Source organism: Octopus bimaculoides, chromosome 1, assembly GCF_046866305.1.
Source record: "Octopus bimaculoides isolate indiv1 chromosome 1, ASM4686630v1, whole genome shotgun sequence".
NCBI lineage: Eukaryota > Metazoa > Mollusca > Cephalopoda > Octopoda > Octopodidae > Octopus > Octopus bimaculoides.
This window is the reverse complement of record NC_142928.1, coordinates 126364349-126376848: the sequence shown is the minus strand read 5'-3', so window position 1 is coordinate 126376848 and position 12500 is coordinate 126364349. Positions and strand designations below refer to the sequence as shown.

At 32.4% G+C, this 12500-nt stretch overlaps 1 protein-coding gene across 11 annotated transcripts in view; it reads left to right on the top strand.

Annotated features, from left to right (window-relative positions):
- LOC106879265 (serine/threonine-protein kinase OSR1) overlaps window positions 1-12500 on the top strand; it is a 268230-nt gene that overhangs the window by 152831 nt on the left and 102899 nt on the right. For all 11 annotated transcript variants that reach the window (XR_016243128.1, XR_016243127.1, XM_089357459.1 and 8 more), the window contains 4 exons: window positions 1-95; window positions 1935-2068; window positions 5370-5418; window positions 8726-8779. The exon at window positions 1-95 is cut by the window's left edge and continues 7 nt beyond it. Coding sequence is in view for 9 of the 11 variants with exons in the window: in XM_089357459.1 (XP_089213585.1) it covers window positions 1-95; window positions 1935-2068; window positions 5370-5418; window positions 8726-8779 (332 nt within the window). In the remaining 2 variants the exon portion in view is untranslated. The remainder of the gene's footprint in view (window positions 96-1934; window positions 2069-5369; window positions 5419-8725; window positions 8780-12500) is intronic.

The window sequence follows — 12500 nt, the reverse complement described above, 5'->3', positions numbered from 1 at the left end:
GTTATGATTTCAAAGCTGACATTTGGAGTTTTGGCATAACAGCAATAGAACTGGCCACTGGTACAGCACCTTACCACAAGTTTCCCCCTATGAAGGTAAGTTGTGAAACAAGAAACCTGCTCGTTATAGTCATTTATTAGCAATGATTGGGAAAATAGGATTATTTTGTTGCTAAAATGTTCACTTTGTGAACGAACTGATATGGTCATGGTCTGTTGTAAAATATTGCAGATATTTTCTGTACCAGAATAATATATTTTTCAGATAATGTCTATGGCAACATACTGTAGATATTGCCCACTGCAAATTATTGCAACTTTTGGTTTTATACTCTAGGCAGTATCTACAGTATATACTTATGACATTGTCTTTAGCAGTTTGTTGTAGATATTGTCTCCAGCAATATATTGTAAGTATTGTCTGTAACAAAATAATATATAAGAGCTGAGTAGATAAAAAACACCGATATAAGACGAGGAAATATGATGATCTTGTGAAAGATCTGACAGAAGAAGGGTATTGTTGCATAGTACAAGTAGTGGAAGTTAGTGTATGAGGTATGTTGTAGCCTACATGTGCCAACTACTAGGCCAGCTCAAAATCAAAAGTTACAAAAGAACAGTGATGATGAAATGACTGTTAGTGACAACTGAGAACTCAATGTGGTTATGAACAAAGGGAAATGATAGCTGCAGCTGAAATAGAATACTGCAAGCTGCTAATAGGAAGATACCCCATATTTAAATAGATCCACAGTGCAATGTTCTTTCAACAGTTTTCATGGCTTAGTGTTTACCAGAGTTCAGGAAAATAAAATCACTCAAAGATTCCAGGGTTAAAGGCAGATTTTAAAAATTGCAAAGGGACACCTAAGTCATTCCTTAAAGTGTCATGAACTAATGGGCTGAAACTCTTGCTTGGCAGTTCTTCCTCTCAAGATTTATCGTTGCAGTCCACTTGCTGCACAGTGAATTTTTGTTTACTAGATATTGTCTCTAGCAAAGATTGCCTATATTGTCTGCCAAAAATATTTCTCATATTGCCTGCCATGAAAATATTGTAGATAATGTGTGAAGTAGAATATTACATATACTGGCTCAAACAAAATCAACTAAAAAGAAGTAGATCCTAATTTCTTTTCTTTTCTATGTTTATCCTTCTTTGGAAGACATAAATGCAAATCAGATGACAGATGGGTAATTAGCAGTGTGTGTACTAACAGTGGCTAAGATATTTTAGCCTCCAACTGTCAAAACTGTGGATGGTATAGTTCATGGCTGTTGCAGTAGTAACTTGGTTCTTGGCTTATAATGTAAAGTCTTTTCACTTTGGTTGGGAAAATGGCTTGTCATAGATCAGTGTTCTAAAGTAAGTTCAGATTTATGTCTTATACACTTAATGCTATGGAAATCAAAAGTAAGTACTGGCCTTATTGATTCAAATGATTCAGAAGAACATAAACTCTTTTATTTTATTGTGAATGTTGAATTGTAGCAATTTGTGTGAACCACTATGTTGCTGGAGTCACTTGGTACAATAGGATAATGTGGCAAAGAATGAGGAAGTCTCATGCTTCATGGTTGCATATAATTGGCACTATATCCTCTTATCTCTGATGTTTCACAGCCAACTTACAACTACCTGAATTTATTATTCTTTAACCATTTAGCATTCAGAATATTCTGTCAAATGCAATGCTTATTTATTCACATTGTTTTGAAATAATCATGCAATATCTTGTGGCTTCAAGATTTCAATAATGTGATTATTTTTAGAATAACAGTGTAGGTTAAGTGTGAGAGGCTGGATCTAACTAGATTTGAACATAAAAGAAGTAGAATATTTGAGCCACAGTGGGAATGGTTGGGTAATTGAAATGAATAATAAAGTAGAGAAAAAGCTGTATCTACTTTTGTTAATTGTATTTTTTGCAGGTTTTAATGCTGACATTACAGAACGACTCACCAACATTAGACACTGGTGCACAAGATAAAGACCAATATAAGAATTATAGCAAAGTTTTCCGAAAAATGATAAATGATTGTTTAAGGAAAGATCCTGAAAAGAGGTACTTTTTCCTGACTCCTTAAACATCTGTATTTTCAGATTGCATTTCTTTAGTTTTGATAGAGGATTTTTTTTTTTTTTTTTGTGTTCACTTATTTCACCATTTTCTGTCCATTGTTACCTGAGCACAAATGTTGAATACTATTTTCGTTTTAACTTTGTTCGTTATTCTTCTCTGTCTGGTGTCAAATTAATAGTAATGTTCAGTTGCTTCTGTTCATAGCTGGCATTATTCATTGTTTATGCTTTTATATTTTAGGAGAAGATATCATCCATCTAATGACTGAATACCTTTTTATTCCTTTATTGTAGTGGACTGAATTAATTTGAACATTTATATGACAAGCTTCTCAACATCAATCAGAATAATGACTGCTTGGCTGAAATGTTTGCAGGAAAAGACAAAACAAAAAGCTTATCTATTCTTAGCATAGATATAAATGTAGTTGATTTGGTTTCAGTGTTCAGATGCCATCTATCACTAGCATAGTGCAGTAAATACAAACACAATACACATGCAGGACAGGGTTTGCATGTGACCTCAGAAGTTTGGCTTCAGCAGTTTTCCACACATAACCGATCAGCTGTGAGCTCAGTGTTTGTTTACAGTTTTATTATTTAAAGAATCTACTGATTGGCAAGCCTGTCATTTACTAGTGTCTTCCTGGTACAAAATTTGGTCTATACATTAATAACCTAAAAGTTCCTTAGAGTCAAGCAATTTCTTTGTGTATGGAGTTTCTGGGTTTGCTTTGATCAGGGTAGTCAGACTTGCTTATTGTAAGAACCACATTCAATAAGGCTCAGATGTTTGGAGGCCACAAAACGTGAACAAAATTTGCACTGTTTATGTTTGATTCTGTGTCTGTTTACGTTGTGCTACTTAGATCAATATAAAATAAGTCCTGGGAATGACATGATTGACTAAATACCTTCTAGGTGGTGCCCCAGCATAACCACAGTCTAATGACTGAAACCAGTGAAATAAAAGGATACATTTTAATTGTTACATACAATTTTCTGTGTGCAATAATATTTATTTGTGAATGCAGTTTTTTAAAATTCATACACCAAGTTTTTGTGTATTTCATACCATAATGAACTACAGAAACAACTAAGAAAATTGTGCAAACTTGCATTTCAGCAACATAAAAATTAGACTGCCAAAAATACAAATGATAAAGTGGAAGTAGGAGTGGGTGGATTCATGATAGTTATATATCTTAGTAAATATCCTCTGTGAATAAATATTTTCCTCTGTGTTTTGATCAAAGTTGGAGGAAATATGTAAAAAGCAAACCAATAAAATTAGAGATATTTAAATCAGATCCTTCCTTACAAAGTTAATCTTACCATTTTATTTTTATTACAAACAGACAATGCAAAACATACCTGGCTATTAAAGATGCTATTTACTTCTAGTAGAGGTGGGTTTCCATCTTGGCTGCAAGTTGTCAAAAATCAAACTGATTTGTCATCAACGCTGTATGAATTAGCTCTGTTAAGTGATGGTTTGTAAGGTTTGCATGTTGCTTCCATTTCACAAACTTCGTTACAGAGGACAGTAATTCACAGCAGTATGTTATGCTGAAAATTGGGATATGCTACATGCTAGTTTTCTTCAGTTCAGGATATTTTCTTTCTAGAACTTGTTTCCTGAACTCAGTTGTAGATTGGGATTTATGAACTATCTTTAGACCCAGGTCCTCCTGTAATTCCTTTAATTCCATTTCCATAGCAGATTAAGTAGGGCTGCTTCTTTTGTAAGTCATCAAACCTGGGTAGGAAATTATCAAGTAGTCCTTCTAATTTATGTTTATGTTATTCCAGTTAGTGGTCTTTTATGTCAGTATCAGGAATGTATTTTTTTCTCCTGAGATTGAGCAAGTGAAATTTCCTGATAATATATATCTTTTTGAAAACTGAATCTGATTAGAAATAACCATATCCATCGCCCAGAGTGCCATATTAAAAGTTTGTAGATGATTCATTTTATCAGTAAAGAACATCAGATCTTGCATATTCATTCATAATTTTCCAGTTGAGGATAGGAACTTTTCTTTAAGAAAAATAATAATAGGTTCCATCAGATCCACTAACCTACTCAAGACATTGCTGATTCCTACCCACATCACGATGCAACAGAAAAGAGACATCACTGGGGTATATCTTCAACCTCCAGTTCTTCAATAAAATATGAGGGGAATAGAAAATAGAATAACTGAATTGAAGATGCCAAATTTACCAACTACATCGATCTTAATTCAAATTTTACAATGGTCATTATGGAGTTGTTTTGAGCAAGGGACACAACTTCGTTTACTCTAGTTTGGTCGATAAAAGCCGGTAGTTAAGAACAGTTGTTTCTTATGTGACAGTTATTTGCATAGCTGTAGTAGAAACAGTTACTTTATTAAAAAAAAATCCATTTCAAACTTTGGGTTGATAGTTGGAATCATCTAAAACAATAAAAAAGTAGAGAACAGCAAAAGAATAAATAATTTAAAGAAAAATGCGTTTTCTTCTTTATGATGATTGAAATGATTGAAAGTCTTCAGTAAGCGAAACCATAATTTCACTCTGTTTCCCGTTATGTTGCTAATTTCAGTCATTTTGCTAATTGTTTTTGAGATTCTTATTTCTTGATCTCAGAAAATTTTAGGCTTTACACCTACCTGGAAACAGTAATGAAACTGTGTGTCATCTTAGAAAGACTATATCTAAATTAAGCATGTTAACATGGGCAAGCTTACATAGCTGGACCTATGTTAATTCCTGCTGGATTAAGTTAGACCTCCCCACTTTAGATAAACTTGTATTTAACCTGCTCCAACATGATTGAAACTTTAAGCTATCTTTCAAGTTCATCTTCAAGTCAGTTTTACATTACATGCTATTCGCTCACTTCTTAATTCATTTAATACTTATTTCATGATCCTTAATTAAGGAAACTGAAGACAAGTATCAATTCTGACAATCTTATGTCTGTGTCAGTTCATACTGTTTAATAAATCATTGCTTCACACAATTTTGAATAATCAACCATAGTTACAAGATGAACTTAGAGATTGAACAGTATTTCCAATACAATGTTTGAAAAAATATCTAATTGGTTTGGAAGATTCCCTGTTTATTGTAGAAACAAAAGCATTCTCTATAAACATTGTGACATTTTGCTGTTTTACAGAATTTAAGAAAAAGAAATCTTGCACTCTTGTGTTCTGGAAACCCATTGTTTTTTGTTATTTGTAATGTATTGGTGCCTTGTTTTAATAACGATTACCTTTCTTTGTCATTTACAGGCCAACTGCTAAACAACTCCTGAAACATGAATTCTTCAAAAAGGCAAAGGTATAAAATAGATTCTCTATTATTTTTCCCCTTTATTTTCTTTCTGTGTTATTTGTAACCAATATCTTTTCTAATCATATCCATAAGTTTGTTTCTTAGCTAGCTAATAAGTAAATTCCATGCATTATTTGTGTCTCTGTTGCACATGCACAACAATAAAAATGTGTTTGTGAGACTACATACATTGAAGATCTCTCATATATTGGACAAGGTATATCCCTTACCAAAAGATAAATATTAGATAGAATACAAAATGAAGTATTATAAATTAATAAATTAGGATTATGTTAATGAACCAAACAGCTGATTAAGCATGTCAAATACTAACATGCTGCACATGCACACACAAACATGTACAATGGGAAATGAATATAAAAAATTATGTTGATATAAAGAGCTAGCTTTTAAATATCTTGTGAACAGTGGACATATTTTGAAGTGTAAGATTGGGCCATTTGCTTTAGTTTCTATTATGTGTGAATTAAAATTAGTTGTTTCTCTTTTTTTAAATTTAGTTGAAGACGACAATATTATCGTCCTCTTAGAGTTTATCTGATCATAGACTTAGGCTAGATTGGTATTCAAGTTTTATTTTATTTTCAGTTTGCTATTTCGATAAATTTTTAGGAAAAAGTTTTTAAAAAATGTACTGCTTACTGTAGAATAAAATAGCTTATTTGTGAAAGGATTTTGTCCTGTACACTGAGAGTCTTATTCATCAGGTTCTTTGATAGGCTCTTGACAGCCATATCTTTTCAGCAGGTCGTTTGCTTTTAGCTTTGATCATTCTATTTAACTAGATTCGTAATAGTTATTTATAAGCCATTTAAGAAACACACAAAAACCGTTAGATTCACTTCAACATTAAATTTAATTTGCCAAAATATTTTCGTCACTTTGAGACTGCGACCTGTTCACTGCAGTCTCAAAGCGACGAAAATATTTTGGCAAATTAAATTTAAATGTTGAAGTGAATCTAACGGTTTTTGTGTGTTTCTTAAATGGTTTATAAACACCTGTACTGCAATTGTTTTCGTTCCAGCACACGATCTCAGATCAGGTCACTTGCTACATCTCTGTGATAATTATCTTCTCTTCTTAATAAGTTGTCTGCTCTTTGTCATAACAGTATTGAACTGAATTTTTAGCAGTGAACTGCTATTTCTTTTTCTCCTTAGAAATTTTAGCCTTTACACCCTTCACCTGAAGGTAATGTTGAGGAAACTACTCCAGTATATCCTTTTTACAGTCACCATTATTCTGAAAATGAATATTATATTAGACTGACACATGTGGCTGTTGTTCATAGTTGAGATGCTAGACCCATAAGCTTAAGGTCATTTTGTATTAACTAAACTGGGTGGAGCAACTATGTAAAAGTAATTATTCTAATAATTCTAAATGAACCAGATTTTTTTTTACCTTTTTACTTGTTTCAGTCGTTGGACTGTGACCACGCTGGGGCACTTTCTTAAAAGGTTTAGTCAAACAAAACCCCAATACTTGTTTTTTAAAGCCTGATGCACGCATGCACACACACACCTTTTTCCAGTTACTGTCTACTGCAAAATCTTGTGAGTGGATCTGATAGTAGAAGACACTTGTCTGGGGTGTCAAACAGTGGGACTGAACCTTGGACCTTATAGCTAGGAAGTAAGCTTCTTACTATGCAGCCATGCCTGCTATTAGTTGTTGGATAATTTCTGAATAAATTTAAATATTAGATGAGCATAAAATAAGCAATTTAAAGAGCTGTAGAAGTAAATAATTTATATTTATCAAGAAGACATTCTCAATTACATGATGTTTTTCTAGGATTCTATAAGTGAAACATTAAAAAAAAAAAAAAAATTCAAATCTGCTTTTATGCAGTTGATCCACTCATTTCATTGTGATCTATGTGTGAAATTTAATTTGAAGTCGGATCTTAAGGCTTGTAGCCTAGTATCACAACTGACATTGATTATGAACGAGTGTGGATAACAGAATGAGAACACTCAAACTCCATGGATTTAATAAAAGGCTTGGTTTGAAATTCAGGGATTGTTATTGAACATGAGAAGCATCTAAGGAAGGTCAAATTGTGCAATGGTCAAAATGTAACTATGACAACTAAGATGAAGAAAACAAGCCTGATTATATAAGTGTGTAATGATAATTTCTTATCTCATGAGCTAGTTATTTTCTTTAGGATATCAGATCATGGATAAAAGTTATATTCAAGTTGTTCTCGTTCCTTTAAACGCATTGATCACTTGTAACAAATTTCTTTTCATTGTACTAGCTGAGGTTTACTTAATACAGATGTAGGTGCAGGTGTGGTTGTGTGGCGAAAAATTTGCTTTGCAAATGTATGTGTATGCATTTATATGTACTGTTGTTGACATGGCATGATGGTTGTAAATGGAAACATTATCATCATATTAGTGAAGTTGTTCATTTCCAGTCTTCCTTGAAAAAATATTAGTTTCAAATTTTGGTGCAAAACCAGCAATTTCTAGGAAGGGAGTAAATCAACTACATTGATCTCAGTGCTCAACTGTTACTTATTTAATCGCCTCCAAAAAGATGAAAGGCAAAGTTGACCTCAGCAGAATTTGAACTTGGAATGTAAAGATGGATGATGAAAAGCCACTAAACATTTTGTCCGGCGTGCTAATGATTCTGCCACCTCACTGCCTTTCTTGCAAAAACATCTATGGGAAAATACTACCTTACTTTGAAACAGACAAACGGTTGGCAACAGGAAGGGCTTCCAGCCATAGAAAATCTTCCCCAACAAATTCTGTCTGACCCATGTAAGCATGGAAAATGGGCTGCATGTAGATGTGGATTTTTTTGTTGCAGTTTAAACTTCCTAGCACTCAATCCTTAATAGTAGCAGTGGTTACTAGACACACATTGACCTCTCTCTCTCTCTCTCCCCCTCTCCCTCTCTCTCTCTCAGCTTGACTCCAAATTTCCCTTCTAGTCTTTTACCAGTTTTTTTAAAAACTGTGATCATCATATTCCCCATTCTTTCTTATCTTAACCTTTTAGCATTCAAACTGGCCATATTGGAACAAAATATTCTACCTGTTTTATGTTGAAACTGGCCAGATCTGGCCTCTGCCGTCTGCCCTATAATGTCATTCTAAGAATAAATGATCATGCCATCAGAATCTCAAAGCCACACGATAAAGTCTGATTAATTCAAAATAATGTGTAAATAAACAGGTTTTATATTTGACAGAATAATCTGAATGCTAAAGAGTTAATGTTTTATATAACTGGTTGTTGTAATCCCCTATGTTTTATCTGTTCACAGGATAAAGCCTATTTAGCCAAGTTGGCAGAATCATGTAATGTAAAATCCCAGAAGGTAAGATTTTAGTTTCTGCTTTTTTTAATTTGATTTAGCAGCAAAAGCAAAAATTCACTCTCCTGCCTTTCTTGCTGTTTTAATTTTTTGTTTCTTTTGAGTTGTTCCCCTTCCTTTCCAATTTTCTAAATGTGTTATAATGTCTCTCTCTGTTCTTGCAAAATTCCTTTTTCTTTAGATTAACATTCCCTTAAAATTCAATTATTATCCTTAATTGACATTAAAAAGAAATTTTGAACTTCTAACACCTAACTTTCTAACTGTTTTGCCCTTTTAAATCTCTTTTTACTAATTCAGTAACATTTGTTATAATATATATTTTTTTAGTAACTAACATATGAAATGAGAGACACTCTGGCTGGTGATCAAAATCTATCTTTTCCCTCTCTTTCAAATTTGGGCTGGAAATTTATCTAAAATTTATCTGAAGGTATTTTCACAGTGCATAATATAAAAATGTGGTATAAAGGTGAATGATTCATGTTATTTGTTTTACCAAAATATATTTTTTTGAATGATGACAAAAAAAAAAAAAAAAAAAAAAGAAGGCAAAAAAGAAAACTTGGAGATGAAAAATATATGAAAAGTGAAAATTACTGAAAATCAGAATTTTGAAGAAAAAGAATGGCAGGAAAAAAAAAATCATTCAAGAATCAAAAATATTTGAACAAGCCGAATAAAAAAAATACACTCTTATAAAGAACTGTCAATGCTGTATATAATATTGGTCTTTTATTATTGTTATCCTCTCGTCTATACTATGTCTAGTAATGAACAGGTGTACTGGCATTGCTGTGTCAACAAGATTGTTTTGCTCTCCAGTGAGTTCAACAAATATATTTAATATTGAGAAGTAGAAGGGGAAAAAGGAAGAAACTGACACCATTCTTTGCTCCTTTTTAAGAGAATGCTATGTTCATCAGAAGAGACCAATAGTTTGACTTGAGGTGCAGTTATTTTATAATTATTTTAATCCTGCCAGACCATCAGACGGACACTGCGATACCAACACTGTACACGGTATTGACGTAGCTCTGTTAGTCTTGTAGTTATCTGGGGCATGTAGTATGAGTTGGTTTACTGACTTATGCTATTGCATGACTTTATATTTCTGGTTGGACTCCCTTATTTTTAATCTCCTTTCCTCCTGCTCCTGTCTCTCTTTCTGCAAGACTACTAACTATTGCTTCAGTGACTTGACCCTATGCTCTACACTCTAATTAATGTACCTGTATACCTACCTACTTCCCTACCTAGATAGCTGTGCTTGTCATTTCGAATAACATCCGTTTAGTTGTATTGTCACTACATTCTTTACAAGAATATCAAATTTCAGTTTAGTTGTTACTCTAATTTACAACTTATGAATATTTAAAAATAGGAAAACATTTCATAAAAGTCAAGAAAATAATATATTTTCTCTACTTAGTTTGTTTCTCTAATAATCTACTGGTAAATACATGGAATCAGGAAGTGAAGTAAAAACAAGAAAGAACTCCATTTACGTGATTTCCTTGTCAAGAACCACTATCTTTGAGGCTACAAATAATTGATACAATAGAATGCTATATGTTTGTATAAGAGAATATCTTACAATCTGCATAATTTTATAATTTGATATTAATTATTTTTTTAATGTGAGACATTGTTTTGTAATCTCTCATAAGCAAGAAGTAATATTATCTTGATTTTTGCTTAATTTTCATCTATAGTCTGCTCAGTTGAACTAGTTAGTCAATTGGCAGCAACTGTGTTACACATTTGTGATGAAGAATAACTAGTATAACTTTTTTTCAAGCAATATAAGTTTACTAACTCAGTGTTTTGTTGTCATTTAGCCATAAGTTGGTTCTGTTAGAAAGAACCAGTGATCAGACATTCCAGCCTTGACCACCCAATCAGACAGGGAAATTTGGCAGCAATTTCTTGCTAGTTGAGTGACTGTGCTGTCTCATTTGACACAGTGTATCATGTTTGTATGAGCTGAATATTTACAACAAAAAAGCAGTCAATATGTATCCAAGTCTTAGTTTTTAAACTCATGACAGCGCATTCTTATAATAATATAATTTACATTGTACTTGGAAAAGATGCTGTGTAAATGTTTTTATGCCATATCTAATAAAACTTTGTTTACTACAGGTTTGTTTTAGTATTCTCACCCATAGTGAAAACTGATGAACCATTTATTCACACGTATTTTCTTCAGACATGCATCATTCTACTGATAGTATTGTCAGTGTTTTATAATCATTAAAGAATGATATTGGGAGTTGTTGATAATTATGGATTTCTAAGGTGAAATATGGTATCCATAGTCAGTTTTTCATGTGTTCAGTTTTTCGTAATTTTTTTTTTTCAGATTTCATATTATCTGGCAATACATTTAGTGTAAATTAATTTAAGTTTAGTGTAAATTTAGCTAACTTTGTTAATTCTATACTGCTGTAGCTACTTTGCAAAGAAGAAACTGGAAATGTAAGAAATTAATCATTTTCACACTTCAATTTGAAGGGAGTTTGAGAAGCATTATAAGCTTGCTGCTTTATTCTTGATAGCCCAGTTTTTTTAATGCACCATCATTCACAGACCAACTCAACACACAAAAAAAGAAAGTTTAATATTGGCTAATCATGAATGAGCTTTAAAAATAGCTGCAATTTTATCAATTCCACACTTGGTATGGCCTAATTATTACATCATGAAGAGATGATACACCACTAGTGATTGTTGATTGAATTGCAAAAGCCTTGCATGTTTTTCGAGAAGGAAAACTCTTCTATAATCATGATCTTGAATAGGTTGATTATCCCTAGAGTAAATGAAGAGAATGTGTTCTCAATAATCTTAAATTATTAAGGGATAATTTTCTTTTCCTTTTTGTTCTTAAATTGTTTAAGTTATTATAGTAATGTTACTAGAAATAAGAAAATCTCTTCATTACGTTGAAAGCATTCTTTTGCATTTTAATTTCATCTGATGAGATTTTCTGTTTTGTAAAATGCAAATTATATAATATGAAAAGGAAAGAAAACACGCACGCGCGCACACACACACACACATTTAATGAAATGTTGGACTTCTGCTGTGATTGCATCTCTTCAAATCTTCCTATTCTCTTTTCTCTTGTTTGCTACAGAACTCTCCCACATCCCAATAAAAAAGTTATCTGCTTTGCTTGCACCTTAACAGCCTGTCATAGCCATTCTAGTAAAAAATAATGTGTGCTTCTATATGCTTACTTTGTGTATTCTTGTAGAATTTTTTGGTTGGTTGGAAAGGAACATTGATAAAAAAAAAAAAAGCTGTTAAAACTTTTAGTGAAAAGCTTTTGTTTTTTTTATCTCTTGATGTTTTTGATATTCCTTTAGTCATTCTTGTTAATCAGACATTTTTAACAACTTTTCTATCTATTTAACGTCCCATCCTCCTTGTTTCACCACTACTAATCCAAGTAACAGTGATAATTGAAATGTAGCCCATATGGGGAGTTATGATGTCTATCATTTGTGTAACTTTCTGTATTTGAATTTTGTAATGTTTTGACCAACCAGAGCCCCCAAACTGTAAATGATCATTTTGAAATCATGCTCACATGGGTTGAATGGGTACACATTTGCATATGAATACACTCACATCCTACAAATGTATACACATATTTCCTGCACACAAAATACACTTGTATACAAATACTCACAAAAAGATACAGACATATGTATTT